Source organism: Phascolarctos cinereus, unplaced genomic scaffold, assembly GCF_003287225.1.
Source record: "Phascolarctos cinereus isolate Bilbo 61053 unplaced genomic scaffold, phaCin_HiC Scaffold_3;HRSCAF=262, whole genome shotgun sequence".
NCBI classification, from domain to species: domain Eukaryota; kingdom Metazoa; phylum Chordata; class Mammalia; order Diprotodontia; family Phascolarctidae; genus Phascolarctos; species Phascolarctos cinereus.
The window spans coordinates 47,446,076-47,463,094 of NW_027555736.1; the positions used below are offsets into that span (position 1 = coordinate 47,446,076).

The 17,019-nt window shown below is 47.4% G+C and overlaps 1 protein-coding gene across 1 annotated transcript in view; it reads right to left on the reverse strand.

Moving 5' to 3' along the window:
- Positions 1-2,172: 2,172 nt before the first annotated feature.
- Positions 2,173-17,019, reverse strand: part of SEMA7A (semaphorin 7A (JohnMiltonHagen blood group)) — a 65,768-nt gene continuing 50,921 nt past the window's right edge. The window contains exons 8-14 of the mRNA XM_020994600.2: positions 15,301-15,485; positions 13,995-14,103; positions 13,458-13,656; positions 6,599-6,717; positions 6,246-6,406; positions 5,111-5,172; positions 2,173-4,598 (exon numbers count right to left, since the gene is read on the reverse strand). Coding sequence (XP_020850259.1) covers positions 4,231-4,598; positions 5,111-5,172; positions 6,246-6,406; positions 6,599-6,717; positions 13,458-13,656; positions 13,995-14,103; positions 15,301-15,485 — 1,203 coding nt within the window. The 3' untranslated portion in view covers positions 2,173-4,230. The remainder of the gene's footprint in view (positions 4,599-5,110; positions 5,173-6,245; positions 6,407-6,598; positions 6,718-13,457; positions 13,657-13,994; positions 14,104-15,300; positions 15,486-17,019) is intronic.

Sequence of the window (17,019 nt, forward strand, 5' to 3'; positions counted from 1 at the left end):
GGTAGAGGCATCAATACTTGTTGAATAAATGTGTGAGATTACTGATTGATATAAGGACAATTAGAATGGAGCAAAAGTGGAATCAGTGGCAAGGAGTTCCCTCTTCCTGGAAACTTTCAAGAAGACACTGGACCACTTATCAGAGATGCTAAGAGATCCCTGTGCAGGTACAGTTTGAACTAGATGCTTCTATGATGCTTTCCAGCTCTGAGACTCTGCACCCCATTGCCTCAATGTAATTAATAGAACTGGGCAACTGATCCAATTGGATGAATGAGATTAAAAGGCAGGTTCCTGGGACTTCATTTTGAGAGAAATGATTATTTTTCTATTTTTATTAATAACCAAATTAGGATTGAGGCTTTTTCCTTTCTATTTTCTCATTCAGGGAGCAGTCCTTGCAGGTTGGTCAATCTCCGAAGGACAAGGGTGATGAAAATATCCATCCCCTCATTACTTGTTCACCCATCTGGATTGATTTTCTCCTCTGAGGGGCACCTCCTTTTCCAAAGGTATTTAAGCATTCAGTGTCTCCATCTTTTGGTCTACCAAGAAAGACCATTGATCATCAATTTATTATTTGCTAACCTAATGAATAAATTGATTACTAATTACCCAGAAACCCTGTCTCTTGGGCTTTTCATTCATCTCAGTTTCCCATAATGCTTGGAGCAAAGAGAACATCACTCATTGGGAGAGACTGCCTGGACTAGATCCCCAAAAAGGCTGTGAGTGGTGATGTCATCAGGAGAGGTCTCTGGTAAGGAATGATTCGTAAGGTAGGAGAGAAGTGACTATTAGCCACACGGGGTGGGTACAATAGAATGAGCAGCCCAAGCACACCTAGGGGCATTAGGACATGGAGCTATGGTAGAGAAGCCATATGGAGCAGTATGGCATGATGCCCCAAGACATGGATTCGTTATTGACCCATGATACTCCAGAGCTGAGACAAGAGGCTTCAATTATTTTCTAGTCCACTACGAGAAACACCTGGAAAACAAAAGGCAGATGACAATGCCCACTATTATTTACCATGCAAATTTTAAAGAAAAACTATATCCTCCTCACCATCTTTGCTGGAGAATCAGAGGGATTAAAAGAGAAATTGATTTTAACTTCCTTGGAGCAATAATAGATTCCCTCCCCCCCCCATTTAGGCATTTTACCATTTGATGAGCTTCTTCATCATTTGCATTGTTTCACATTTACTAATTACACATTTTTGTTATTGATCTGTGTCTTTTGCACGGTCTAGTACACAGCAAACAATTGGATGGGGGGTCAGGCTCAGAGCTGAACAGTAGAGACTACCTCAAAACAACCACAGTGAGCCTGAAAGTAACCAAAGGATGAGCCCCCTTTCCGCTACATTTCCGCCCAATTTCGTTTCGTTGCTCTTTTGTTCCCTTAAGGGAAAGGATGGATGGGAGGTGAGGGGAAGACATAAAAAAGCATGGGACCAATTCCCAACTCTTTTTCTGACCTTGAGTTCTAAAATGCCACATGGACCTGATGCAGACATTAGAAGTCTTGCCACTGCTTGTCGAGTGAGGATGTTGACATGAAGTGAAGGGAGAAGAGAGGACTGTCCCTAGCTGGCAGATCCATAAAACGCATTTCTATAGCTGGCTTCCTTGTTTAGACAGTCAGCCAAGGCATGAGTTGGGGGTTGAAGGGGTGAGGTGGGGAGGGTAGTATATGCAAAGAAAAGGAGGGAGAAAAACTGTGGCCTTCTTTCCAATCCCCACCTTCTGCCACAATCTGATTTGTATGTTATTTTGCCTTTGATTGTATGGTTCAAATACACAAAATTTCCCAGAGGCCTCCTAACTCTTTTTAATACTAATACCAAGATTTTTGCCTCAGTGGAGAACTGTCCACTCATTCCTTCATTTCATTCTTATACCATCCCTAGTAGATAGGCTGGGCAAATAATATCCTTATTTGACAGCTGAGAAAATTGAGACCCAGGAGGTAAAGAGGCTTGTCCAATGTAACATGGCAAGGGCTAAAACTCACATCTCCTCACCTTTGGGCAAGGGAAGTCAACTGAGATCAAGAAAAGTCTCTAGGAGTTAGTCCTGGCCGCAGACCCCAGACCTGGAAGTAGCCCCCCACCCCTCCAGGCCTCTGTTGACAGTGTTCTGCCAGTCAACGACCAGACACACGTAAATAAATAGCTTGTTTATTAGTAATATGTTACATTATTAAAGTGCATCAAGAGGAGATATAGCAGACCCAAGGTTTCCAGGTTCCTGGGCCTGGGCCCATGGGGCACAGAGGAAGAAGGTTGCCTGGGCTTGCTACTGAAATGACAAGAACAAGGGCCCTGAGAGTCCCTGCTCCAAAGCCCTGGGGAGTGGTACTCTTGCCTTCACAGCCCCAGGGAAAGCTCCTTCTGGGGTTCACAGTTTATCCTAAGTTATAATATGACCTGAGCTGAAGGCATGAACCCGGATGGAAGCACAGCCCTTGGGGAGGGGACACCAGAGGGGATTAGAATGGGATGCCCCCCTTCTCATCCCCAACCCTCAACTCCAAAGGTCAACAGAGGCCCAGGCCCTCATTACCCATGAGGACCAAACCCCTTCCCAATGAACACCATGAAATTTGGACCTATTATATTATATATAATATATATATATACATATATATTATATACATATATTCCTTCATTCTTGTCCCACCCACCCCATCCCCAACCTTTTCCCCCAATAATTCCCTCAATTTCCAAGTCATGGGGAATACCTACCCCATGACTATCATTCTAGGGAGACTCCAGAGCTGGTTTGAATAGTCCTTCCCCTAAAGCCTGGAGTTCCTTGGGGCTGGGGGCTGTCTCCCCTATCAGATCAACACCGTTCTTTGTCCTGCCTTTCCTAGCCCTGAACCTGACCCTAACTCCAGGCTTAGGAAGGGCCGGCTACAACTCAAGCCCCTGGAACTCTTCCCCAAGGTCTCCAAGGAGATCTCTGCAGACAGTCCTCCTCCTCTCGGTCCCCACCCTCTCCCTCCCTCCCTATACCCCTAAACTAAGCCATCTCTGGATTATGACTCCAACCCCAGGTGCCCTAGGCTGGGACACCTAATCCCCACCCCCACCCCCACCCTTCCCTTCACTGTTTAAGATTCATTTGGATGCAGTTGGAAGTTGTCAAACTTTAAAATAAGCTAAACAAATACAAATAAAGTCCTTTCCTACAGGAAAAGAAACATCCCTAGATAAACATGCAAGCTTCAGAGGGCCCTCCCCTTTCCCCCCAAAAGGGGGAGGGACCCAGCCTGGACATCTGGACGGCACACCCTCCCCTGGGGATGCACCAGCTTGTCCCGGGCCCACGGGTAAAGAGACCTCCAATGGGGAGAGGGGCCTGCCCACGGAGTTGGGCAGGGGCAAGATGGATCAGAGGCCAGCTCTGGCAGCTAGGGCACAGAAGGACCGTGGAGGTAGGCCAAGTCTGGGTGCCAGGGCTCCAACTGAGGCAGAGGCTCGGGATTCAGAGCTCAGCCCTCTCCTTCCGTCCATTCCCCTCCCACCCCTCACCCATACACACCCAATGCATAGAGTCAAAATAGTTTCCAAATAAGATTCACCTTTGGCAAACTCTTCCCTTTGGAGCGTGGAGGAGAATACTTCGTCCTCCCACAGCCCCTGTCCCCAGTCCAGCCCTTTCCCCTACATCCCCTCCATTCTGTTCTGGTGGATATTTCCCCACTTTGCATCCCTGTGACCCCCAGAGGATGTCTATCCTTGAGCAATAAGCTTAAGGGTTTTTTTTCTTTTAAACATTCGTAAAGGGATAATGTGCCGGGATACGGGGTACAATCCCGACTCCCTTCAGTCTTGTTCCTTCGTTGGTGGTTTTCTCACCTCCCCCCACCACCTTGGGAAGGCTCTTCACAAGCCCAGCATCCACGTGCAGCCAAGAGCAGACCTCTCTTCTTACGTCCCAAGTCCTTCCCCACCCCCCCACACCCCATGCCTCCCAAGCAGACCTATGGCTCAGAAAAGTTCATTCCCCTGAAGAAAGTGGGGGAGAAGCTCTCTGCTCCCCCAGCCCTAGCCCCCAGGGGTAAAGGCAAGGCTTGGGCCTGTAGCTGTTGTGAGAGGCACCTGGGGGGAGGAGAGGGGCAGAGAGTGGCTCCTCAGAAGTGGCAGGAGGGAGCAGGAGCAAGCCACCAAGTCCCACACCCTGAGAAGGAGGAGGGTCGAGAGCAGAGGAGTCCTTATTGAAATAGAAGGAAAACAGCCAGTGGGAACAGCAGCTGGAGGCAGAGCGAGGCCCCCGGGCCCCCAGCGCTGTCGCCCATCAGCAGGTGCTCAGCAGTGGCTTCCTTGCGCAGCTCCCACTGAACAGCGATGCGGCTGTAGGTGCCCTCCTCGGCCTTGCATCGGTACAACCCGTACTGCTCATCAGTGAGCTTCTCAATGAACAAGATGCAGTCAGAGTTCTGCCAGCCAGGCTCACAGCGATGCACCTTCTTGTCTCCATGGTGCCAAGAGTACGTGGCGTGGTGGGATTCCACAGGGCAGGTCAGGTAGTATCGGGAATTCCGGGCCAGGATGACACTCTGTGCCTCACCAGAGCTCTTCTCTGCAAAGGACATAATAATAATTAATACTAACAACAACAACCAGCATTTACATGGTGATTTAAGATGTGTAAAACGATTAACAAAAACCATCTCCTTTAATCTTCACAATAACCCTGGAAGGCAGGTGCCATATACAAGTCGCTTCCAGTTCTAAATTCAGTGGTGCAGTCAATTCAATGACAAATCAATACAACCATTGCTGCTTGTCAACCAGAAGGTCTGTGGATCAATTCATCTTCCCTGTGACTTCCCAGACCAAAATGACTTTCTCTGGTCACCTGCATTCTACTATACATGCTGTCTCCCTACAGTAGAATGTAAGTTCCCATAAGGGTTAGAACTGTCTCACTTTTGTGTCTCTGTTCCCAGCATTTAATATAATGCCTGGCACACAGTAAGCACTTAAATACTTTTTCTTTCATTCATCCTTTCATTCGTTCATTCATCCTATGACCAGGGACTCCCAAGGACAGGACGTTGGCTCTCCCCCAAACTCAAGAGTATAACTTACCCAACTTAGATGATGGACATTCCCTATGTGGCTCGTTTGGACCCAGAGACTGTAACACGGGGCTAGAGACCAGAGGATACAACAGGTCACACAAGTAGTGAAGGAGAGAATATGAGTCAACCCCAGAGCTCAGCCAACACCCCCACAATGGTCTACCTTTCTTTATCCTGCCTGTTCCAAGACCACCAGCACCCAACCCCAACGCCTCCCTCTCTCATGCCAGGCCCTGGCCCTCCGCTGTCTTTCCCAAGCATTCCCAGAATGCCTCAGTCCTCCCTCCTCTGGGTCCCTGTCCTATCCCTGATTCCCCAACCCCAACAGCGAAGCTAGAACGGCACCAGCTTTTGATAGTCTCAGAGCATTGTAAGAGGCATTAAGACGTTTAATGATCAGCCCAGTATAGCTCATAGGTAGGACTTGAACCCAGGTTTTTGGTGGGGGGCAGGAAGGGGGGGAGGAGGGAACTGGACTTATGGTTCCAACATTACAAGAAACTCCAATAAAAAAGTCCTTCCTCCAATGTAGATTGGCACATTTTCTGCAACACACAGTCTAACCGAGTAGCCTGAAGCACAAAGAAATAAAGTGATGTTCCCAGAGTCCCACAACCAGTACGTGCAGGAGGCAGGGCTCAAACCCAGGACACCTTCCTAACTCTGAAGCCAGTAGACTAAACTGCTTCGTTGTCCTAGAGACTGACATAAAAAGAAAACAAAGCAGTCCTGCCTCAAGGCATTTCAATCCTACTTCATTTCTCTGTTCCTCATCAGTTTTAAAAAGAAAAAAACTAAGGATTCACTTAAAAAATCATTTGTTATATGGGCTTGTTTCCTCATCAGTTAAAAAAAATCATTTAAAAAATTCTTTGTTACTTGGGTTGGCTCTCTGGAAGGGAGGAGGGGAAAGGATACAGAGGGCAATGCAGGTGATATAGAAACAAAAGATAGCAATGAAAATTAATTTTAAGAAATAGTTTTCATAATCCCTGGAATGCCCATCTCCCAGGGCAACCCTGGAAAGGTCAAGAAGTTGTCTGTCTACAAGCAAGAGACTAGCAAATCCTTTGTGCCCAATCTGGTGGAGCCAATCAATAGGCTCCTTGGACACCTGGGGGACGACTGGGGGTCACACCTACCCTTTATACTTGTAGATGGAGACACACTGGCCATTAGTGTCATCCCAGCCACAGTAAGGGTCCCGGGCCATCAGGCAACCTTGGCAGCCCCCTCGGTACTCGCTGCATAGGTCCAGGGGCACCTGGCTCACCTCCCACTGAGAGTTCACGTACAGTTTCATCTGAAAGAGCAAGAAGGCCTCAGGCTATGAGCCGCCACCACTCCTTTAGGGCACTTCCTTCGGCTAGCGGCCCCAGGGGTTAGGGAGGGGGGAAAGGTCAATGAGTTAGGTCAGGGGGCTCAGAACCGTGGAGTTCCCTAGCCAAAGCCAGGACCCAGAGCAGGAGAAGACATCACTAGCACAAGGCCTCACCGTAACATTGTCCAGGGTCATGGACTGGATAATGGCTGGATGCTGACGGAAGGGCTGGATTTCCATGATATTAAAGGCACCGTGGTCTGACTCCACCACCTTATGGATTGTTCCTTTGTCTGTAGAGAGAAAGTGGGGTGGGTGGGGAAAGGGCAGGAACCAAGAGGAAAAAAATCAGGGAAGAAGAGGGGAAGAAACAGAGGGAAAGGAGGAGGAAGAGAAGAGGAGAGAGAGTGCATTAGGGGAAAGACATGCAGTGCCATGGGGACTCTGGAGGAGCCTCCACAGGGCCCAGACACCATTTGGTCTATACTAGGCTAACCCTACATGACTCAGTACGGGTCAGGAGCAGTGTATGTGAGTGTCAGGGCAGAAAGTCTATCTCAAGAGCAGCAAAAGGAATGGGGAAGGGAAGGCTAAGGGGAAAGAGCCTTTATGTCTGTGGAGTTACCAGCTCAGGCTCTCGGGCTCACAGGACTGCTGGTGGTGGAGGCAGGGAGGACGGGACAAGGTCAACAGGACCTCCACCTAAGAGGCCCATTCAGAGGGCAGGGAAGTTTAGAGTCAGGTTGTGTTAGTACAGAACCAAGAATAGAATCCAGGTCCGCTACATCATCTGTGACCCAGTATGTCGGAGTAGAATAAACTGCTAGGGGTCACCTTGGCTGTCCCCCGCTTCCAGGCCAGCCCACACTTCACCCACCTCTAAGACATGGCCAACTGTCCTACTTCACTAACAGAGCCCTGCTTTCTCTGTCCAGCTCACCTAAAACAGCCCTCTTGTTCCTGCCTCTCTCCCCAGGGCCTCTTTCCCTCTCCCAGCCTGAAATAACCTCTCTGAAAGTCTGATGACTTCTCCATTTGATCTCCATTGATCTGTGCCGGCCCAGTGACCAAGCTTTGGAACTCAAAAAGAGAAGTCAGAGTGGAGAAGGGGGATGTCATAGAAACAAGCAGGCTGGGGAGGGCTGGCAGGCCATGAGCTCAGGACCAACCAGAGGTCATCCAGAGGAGGTCAGCTGCCTCTGGACAGCCCAGAGAACACAGAGAGCTGGGAAAGCTCATTACATACACCACAGGAACTCCATGCCCAATGAAGCTGATTTTCTCATTAAGATTGTACCCAGAAGATATGGCTAGCTCAGGGCAGACGTGGATCTGGATGGTAGGATAAAAAATTGGGGCAAGTAGGACCTGCTTGTCTGACAGCTTTGGGAGAAGACCAGAGATCAAGCAGTTGTGACCACAGTGGGAAAAATTGCCTTAAGGAAGCCAGTCCTGGAAGCTGGAAGCAACAAAGTCCTAAGCTCCCCAGAGCGGGGAGTTGGGGGGAAGGGGACAGATCCAGACTTAGCTTTGACCAAGTGGTGCTTCCCTTTCACTTTTTGAAAGATGGAATTCCCAAGTTAAAAGGGACGTGAATGTTTGCTGCATTGAATTGTTTTGGGGTGAATTGAATCAAAATCATAAAATGGCAATGTCTGAAGGGATTTGAAGCTATGGGTTGAAATCTCAGCTCTGTCCCCTACTTTGTAACCCACAAAGTAAGGGTTTGGCTGCCCTCAAAGCCTCCCTGGGTGAAGATTTGCCTCCCTCACCTGGTACAATCACCAGCTACAGAAAACCCGCAACCTCTCTCTGATGGAATGTCAGGGTTTCACAGCCCTTCCAAAGGAGCCTCTTTACTCTTCCCCTCCTATGCTATATCCCCCACCTTCCTGTCTTTGACAAGCTGCCCCCAGGCCTGGAATGTTCCCCCTCCCATCTCTGTCTCTGGGAACTTCTAGAATCCTTCCAGGCTCATCAGCTCGGGTGCTGCTGCAGGGTCCCTTCCGGCCTCATTGCACTCCGTCCTCTGCAAATTACACTGTATTTACCTCATATCTATTTTCTTTTTACTTCTCTGTGCTTGTGCCATTTCCTTCTAATATAATGAAAGCTCTCTGAGAGCCAGAATATTTTCTTTTATGTCCTTATAACCCTAGCACCTAGTAATCTCTGGTCCATAGTAGGGCCATAAATACTTGTAAATAAATTGAACTGAACTGAATTGAAACGCCAAATAGTGAGGTTGACAGTCTCCTTCTGGTATCTAGGCCTGCTTCTTGCGGCTGCCAGTTCATGCTTTGTCCCGCTTAATCATTCTCATCACTTAGAGACACTCCCTTCACAGATCTTCAGGTTCCCTAGTATTGCTTGCCATGAGGCTTTCATATGCCCCTGTCCCCTTTTGTTCATAGAATCTTAGAATTCTGTAACATTAAAACCTGGAATCCTAGAGTGGTCTGGAAGAGGTCTTTAGAAACTGTCTCACAGTGTAAAGTGTGCTGGATGTGAGTCAGAGAACCCGGGTTTGAATCCCAGCTACAATGCTTGTACTAGCTATATGACCTTGGCCAAGTGCACGAACCACTTTGGATGTGTTTTATCATTTATAAAATGAGAATGTTTGGCTTAGATTCACTTAAGTCTCTTCTATGTATAAATCTGTGATCTTACACTCTCGCTCAGCTCCCCGATTTTTCAGATGAGAAACTAAGGCCCACAAAGCTTCAAGGCTTTGTCCAAGGTCACACAGCTGATCAGTGAGCCAGGATTGAAACCCAGGAGTCTGACTCATACTCCAGTCCTCATTCTACTACATCACAGCCCTCCCTCTGGCCCGTCTACAAGGTCTCCGTTTCTTGTTTCCTTTGAGGTTCTTTGAATTGTGCTTCAGGCTCAGAATCAGGAAAGGCACCGGCTATTCTGGCTGTCCTTCCTTGTATAACGTTGAACTGGCCTTGTCAAAGAAAGCATCCAATTCCCCTCAAAGGCCCATTTTCCAGGAGGCTAAACAATAGCCTTCATGAGTGGGTCCTGGGTTTCCTGACCTCTATGAAAAGAGAACTTTGAGGCTTGTAAATAGGAGGAAATCAGACAATGTCCCAGCTGAAACAATCCCCGCGTACTGTAAAAATAAGTTTCGTTACAAAAATAAACTGTCTGCAGAGGCCCACATTTAACCGAAGTCCTTTAATCAACCTAAGGGAAATTCTGCCCTAAGCACTGAGGAGGTGGAGGGGGGAGAGAAAGGAGACTGTAATTATGGGCTTCTTTCTCCTAAATTCAACTCAGTTCAATTCAGCAAACTTTTATTAAATGCCTCTAACATGCCAAGCACTGTGCTGGACTCTCAAGACAAAATGAAACAAACCTACCCTCAAGGGGCTTATGTTCTACTCAGGGAAACAGTTAAGCAAATATTCCCCTACTTATCCAACTATTGCCTCTAAGATAAAATATAAATTCTTCTGTTTAACTGGCCCCAACCCACCTTTCCAGCCTCACTGAACATTACTCTTCCTACCCTAGTCTCACGCAGACAAAGGGTCCTTCTCTCTGTCTCCCATTCATGATTCTCCATTACCCATCCTCATTCCTTTGCACTGGCCACCCTGCCTTGCCTGGATCACACTCTATCCTTAGGCTGAACAAGTTGTGGTATATGAATGTAATGGAATACTATTGTGTTATAAGAAATGATGAACAGGCTGACTTCAGAAAAACCTGGAAAGACTTGTATGGTCTGACGCTGAGTGAAATGAGCAGAACCAAGAGAATGCTATACACAATAACAGCCATGTTGTGTGATGACTAATATTGATACACTTAACCCTTCCCAGCAATACAAGGATTTAAGACATCTCCAAAGGCCTCTTGATGGAAAATATTATCCATATCCAAAGAAAGAACTATGGAGTTTGAATGCAGATCGAAGCATACTATTTGCTATTTTTTTTTCTTCTGTTGAGTTTTGTTTCCTCTTTCTGGTCGTTCCTCCTATTGGTTCTGATTCTTCCTTACAACATCACTAATGTGAAAATATGTTTAATAGGAATGTATATGTATAGCTTATATCAGATTGTGTGTCCTCTTGGGGAGGGTGGTGGGGAGGAAGGGGGAGAAAAATTTTAAACTCAAAAGCCTATGGAAGTGATTGTTGATAAAGCAAAATAAATTAATTTTTTTAAAAAAGAAACATCTCAGGTACCATCTTGAGCCTGAAGCCCTTCCTGATCCCCCCTACTTCTAGTGCCCTCTCTGCCAAACTACTGGTGTGTATGTCTTTATTAGCTTTATTTTGTATTATTATATTTTTATTATTTTATACTAGCCTTATATTTATGCTGCATCTATTTTCATATGTATTAGTTTTCCCTATTCAAATAGAACCAACTTGTGAATAGGGATTGCTTAATTCTTTGTATTTATATCCCTAGTGTCTAGATCACTGTAATTATTAAATTAATTAATTTTAAAAAATGTTTGATGCATTTATTAAATTTATTGGTTTAATTATTTATCGTTGAATTCATTAACTGCATTAATAAATGCTTGGTGATTGTTGGTTGATTAGGGAAGCAATACAACAACTGGGGAAATCAGGAGCTATCTCTTCCATGGGTAGGACTTAAAGCAAACCAGGGGCTCCAAGTAGAAGTCCAGAGGAAGAGTGTTCCATGTGTAGGGAACAGACAGCCAAGACAAGGGCACAGCCAGAAGATGGAATGTCCTACACAGGGAAAATACAAGGAGGCTATTTCGGCTGGCAGAAGAAGAGGTAAACAGATGGGAAGCATTCAGATTATTGTTACTTTCTCCCTGGGGAAGAGACAAAAAGGCCCAGGCCTCCAGGCCCATGCTCAAGGTCTAGGGCCGGAAAGAGGCCTAGCAGCAGAGAAGATCTCCTACAGCTGCCCAGGCTAGATACGCTACCCTACCCTAGTCCCTGGAGTCCCAGGTGCCTGAGGTAGTGACAGCTGGCTCTCCCCCCAGACCAAACTCTACCCCAACACCATGCCAACCCTCTGGCATCTGAAGTGGGGAATTGGTTTAGCACAAGTTGACCTGGGCCCTTCTTCTATAGAAACATGACAGAAGACACCAGGCACCGTGCTAAGCTCCTGGTTGGTGCCCCTCGCAGGACCCTCTCTGCCTTCACCACCCAGCAGCTGGGTCTCTGGCTAGGGCCACAACCACAACCACTGCTGGGCTTTACCTCTGAGGCTCAGTTTTCCAGGGGGGCAGCTCGTGAAGGTCCAGAGACCACTCAGTCCATCGTCCTAGCTTCAGACTCACAGAATCTCCAGAGTTGGGTCACACCTCAGAGGTCAGCCAGCCTAACATTTGCCCAGAAATCCTCTCCGCCATGTCCTGTACTAGTGGTGATGCTGTCTATCTGCTTAAGCTCTCTCACACTTTCAAAACTCTCCAGGGAAGGAGTTGTAGTCACTCACACTCACCTGCCTCCTCTACAGAGAACTTCTAGCAAAGAGCCCTGCACACAGCAAGCACTCAAACAGGAGGATGAGGGTGGTGAAGAAGTGACTTAGTCAATAAACATTTATTAAGCACCTATTGTGTGCGAGGCACTGTGCTAAGCACTGGGGATAAAAAGAAAGGTCCCCACACTTACAACTCTACACAAACAAGCTAAATTGGAAGAGACTGGGAAAGGCTTCTTGTAAAAGGTGAGATTTTTATCTGGGACTTGAGAGAAGCCAGGAGACAGTGATGAAGAGGGAGCATTGCAGGCATGGGGGACAGCCAATGAAAATCATCAGCTTGGTCTGATCCTACAGCCTGGACCTGCTTCTAGAATCACAGAATCTCAGAGTGGGAAGGAACTTCAAAGGTCATCTAGTTCAACCTTTGTTTTTCAGTCATTTTTCAGTCATGTCTGACTCTCAGTGACTCCATTTGGGGTTTTCTTGGCAAAGATACTGGAGCGGTTTACCATTTCCTTCTCCAGCTCATTTTACAGATAAGGAAACTGAGGCAAACAGGGTTAAGTGACTTGCCCAGGGTCACACAGCTAGAAAGTGTCTGAGGCCATATTTGAACTCGTGATGATAAATCTTCCTGTTTCAAGCTTCTATCCACTACGCCACCTAGCTGCCCCTAGTTCAACCTTTACCTGCAAAAAAAATCCCCTCTACAGCTTCCCCAGTCAATGGCCATTTAGCCCCTTCCCACTTTGGGATGAATTCCATTCAAATTTGCAGTAAGTTTTTCCTAACCTTGAACCTAAATCCGCCTCTGCACAGCTGTTATTTAACCACGACTCTGAGTTCTGCTTTTCTAGGGCAAGGTGGAACAAGTCTCCTCCATGTGACAGCCTTCCAAATACATCACAACAGCTATCACGTCCCTCCTAAGTTTTGTCTTTTCCAGGCCACCCAGACCCAGTTCTTCCATCTGACCCCCACCCACGTGGCATAATTTCCAGTCCCCTCACCAGCCTGACTGCCCTCTGGACATGTTCTACTTTGTCAATGTCTTTCCCAAAACATGACATCCAGAATTAAATACAATACTTGAAATGTGGTCAGGTCAAAGCAGAGTACAGAAGGACTCCGATCTCCTTTGCACTAGACCTGGTTTCTACTTAGGTAATAGTTTTTTTGGCTGCCACATCCATTGAGAACTTACTGGACTTGCAGTCCACTAAGACCCCCTGAGTCATTTTCATAGAAGCTCTGATCTAACCACATCTCCCTCACCCTGTAGCTGCACACTGGATTTTTTGAACACAAGGGAAGGGCTTTTACATTGATCGCTATCCAATTTGGGGCTATTAGTTTTAGCTCAGTGTTCTGAGATAATGAGATATTTGGGGATCCTGATTTATACAGATGTTAACTGTTACTGCCAATTTTGTGGTACCTGAATTTGAGAAGAATGTCATTCACACACTTTCACCCAAATCACTGATTCCATTCATACCTTCATCCAAATCACTGACTTAAAAAAAAAATAGAGAGTGAATAAGGCCAAAGACAGTTCTTCAGAGAAACTGCCCAAAGACCATGCTCACCTGTGGCCAGGTAGAGAACGTCAAAGGTGGACCCATTCCTGGCCTGCATTTGGTGCACCAGGACTTTCTTGTAGTGATATTTAGAATGGAAGAGGGGTGTCTTCTTGGCCCCAAAAGGCTCTACCCTCTGAGCCACCTCAGGGTGACTGTCAGCTACCTGGAATGTTTCTGTGGGTGTCAGCTGCTGGTCAGGAAGGCACTAGATCAAGGAGAAAGGACACAGATTAGTGGGGAGGGGAAGATAAGATAACAGCAATCACAACAAATAATACCTTAGCATTGGTAACACATTTTATCAGCATTAGTGTCAGCTCATTTTGAGCCAGGCTACAACCCTATAGGGTGGGGAGGTAGAGATAGATCTTAACCAGTCCCATTTTAACCTCCCACAGAGGTTAAATGATTCTAGAGTTAAATGATAGCCAGTTCAGGCAGGATTAGAATTCAGGCCTCCCTCAATCCCAAACCCAGCACTCTATCCCTATGTCTGAGGATGGGGTGGAGGGGGAGAGGAAGGACCATAGAACTGATGCTCACCTTGCCTGGTCGTGGGTTGGGGAGCGTCCCACTGTAGCCTTTGAGTGGGGATGTACGGAAGATTCGGTCTATGTCACCAATGGAGTACACACAGATGGCTGAGTAGTTCCTGTGGGAGGCACAGAGCCCTGTCTCAGTGCCTAGGCCAGCCCCCTGCCTCTGGTCACATCTGGACAGCTAGCCCAGCTTTGGGGAGGATTCAGCAACACACTTATCACCAGCAACAATATCAGCCCACAGGGCCTCACTGAGCCAGAGGGTAACCTACCCTCCTACCACTATAATCTAAGGCCTCTCTTGTCTTCTCATAGGAAAGGACCTTGGCCATCCTTCAATCTAGCCTCAACATAGAATCCCTGGCAGATGAGTATATAGACCCTGTCCCCAGTAAGCATGGAGTACCATCTCTGTCTTCATTCTGTGCCTTCCGCCCAGTGGAGTGTGGTGTCTGCCCCCCCCCACCCTACTTCCTGGGCCTCAGAGCTGAGCACCCGTGGAAACTCTTGGTCACAGGGTTGGATTTTCCCCTTCTCCCCACAATTCCAACTCTGACCTAATCACGAGTAGTGAAGCAGCTGTCACCAAAGATTCCATGTCTCCTTATATCCTTCCCCCATACACACTTTTTCTTGTTTTCAATCGATTAGCATGATTAAGAGGCAAAAACTAAAAAGCTGAGCATAGTAATTGAGTCTGGTGTGATAACACCCCTCGAGAGGCCAATGCGGCGGGAAGGGGTGGTATGACCTCACCTCACCTCCTTGGAAGCACACAGCCGGCAATCCAGAACTGGGAACTATGTCTCTCACAGAGCCCCCATAGAATCATAGAACCAAATTCTAGAGGTGAAATCTAGCCTAACTTCCTTATTTTACAGATGAAGAAACAGAGGCTGGGGGTGGGGCAGGGGAGAGGTAAGGCCCCCACCCACTCAGTGAGGACTCTGTCTCCCTACCTGATGTGCCATTCTCCAAAAGGCCCTATCCTCTCCATCTGGGCCCCTATTCCTATGACTGAGCCCCATATCCCCCTTACTGAAAACATCCCCCCCAAGTATTCATCCCCTTCCTTCTTGAAATCTCCCTCTTCGAGCTCCTCCCCAACCCTCCTTTAGATCCCCACTCCCTCCGTGAGACTCCTACTCTGTCTGAGCCCTCATCCCTTTCCCTAAGCCCCCCCCAATTTAACAGATTCTGCCCCACCCCCCCAACTCATCAACAAGCCCACTGCTCTACCCCCAACTGGTGCTTAGCTCACAGCCACAGACACACTAAGCAGACCCTCAGCACGGTCCTCCCCAGCTCACCAGGGGTTGGAGAAGACGCCATAGACCTTCGTGGAGCGCCAGTCTCCCGTGGCATCAGGGACCAGGAAGACATCCTGCAGCCAGTTGAAGTTTTTGTTGGTGGCTGGGTCGCTGCACACCAGCATGGCCTTCAGGAAAGTGTTCCACTTGGAGGCAGACATGGAGCTCACGCCACCCCGGTCCCCCTGCTCAGGAGAAAAGGGAAAAGATGTGGGGTTATCACAAGGTGGGATCCAACCAAGAGATCAGCAGCCCATCTGACCAAGAGGCCGAAGGACCGTCACCGGGGCCCAGCAGTGGAAAGAAAATGGACTAGGGAGTCAGAGGAGTTGTGTTCAAATCCCATCCCCAGCATCTGCTACCTCTAAGGCCTTGAGCAAGTCACTTAATCTAAATGGGCCTTAGTTTCCTCATCTGTAAAATCAGTGAGTTAGGCACTAGGCAGTCTACCAGACCCTTCTCAGTTCTAGATTTATAACCCAATGAAAGTCTGAGAAGGGTAGAGAAGAGGAACTCTGACTCTTTATCCAGGTTCCAGAGACAGATGGAATGACCCCATTGGCACCAAAGGAAGGAAGTTTGAGAATCAGTCCCAAGCTACCCAGCTTCCCCCAGAAAGCAAAGTCGTTGTGGGAATTTGGAGCCTCTGACAAGGTGTCCAGGCAAGACATGCCAAAGGGTTTGGAGAAATTCCTGGAGTGATCACTAAAGAGAATTCGGAAGGACAACAAAGTGTAATGGAAAGCACACTGGGTCTGGAATCGAAAGACCTGGGTTCGAATCCAAACTCTACCAACTCTCTTCTGTGGCCCTCAGTATTCCTCTCTGTAAAATGGGAGGCTGGATTAGGTGACCTCTAAGATCTATTCTAGCTCTAAAATCCTAAGATCATGGGGTTTGGGGGCCTGTCCCTGCCTTCTTGGAAGGGTAATAATGGCCAACCCCAAACCACTCCTCAGAGGACTCTACTGGAATCCCAGGCTGAGGAAGATGGAGGGCTTATCTGGAAGTTTCCCCTACTGGACATGTCACATCAAGGTTTGAGCATTGCCTGAAGATATGGACCCTGCCATGTTATCACCAGGTGATAAAATAACCCCTGCCCAGCAGAATGAGCAAATTCCAAGTATGTTGCCAAGTAAATGGGTCTAGGGCAGAGATGGGAGGGGAGTAGATAAGGTGCCAACATAGGGGGTGGAGCAGAGACAAAATTGGGGGCTTCTCCTCCCACCCTATCTCTCTGCTGAAAAATTATTAATAAAAATGACTACCAATATTTTGTTTAATTTTTTTTTATTGAGGCTGACCTAAAATTTCATTGGTATGGGGAAGTCTTTATAAGGAAACTCCCTCTGCCAACATAGGTCAGCACTTGCTCTGAAACTCAGGAGTTTTAGCGTTACCTAGGCCACAGAGAGGTGATGACTTACCCTGGGTCACGCATCCAATGTAAGTTAGAGTCAGGACTTGAACTCACTTTTCCCTGACTCTGTGGTCAGCTCCCTATCCCCTAGACTATACTGCCTCCATAACAACAACAAAAATAATAATAATGATAACAATAATGCCTCACCCTTAAGTGACAGATTTTCCAAAGTGCTTTCATTGACATCTCCTCATTTAATGGTCACTCTAGCCCATGAAGTTGGGAAGGTACTTTTTTACAGATGGGGAAACTGAGACTCAAAGAGAAGGGAAACAAGTTCCCTGAGGTTGCTC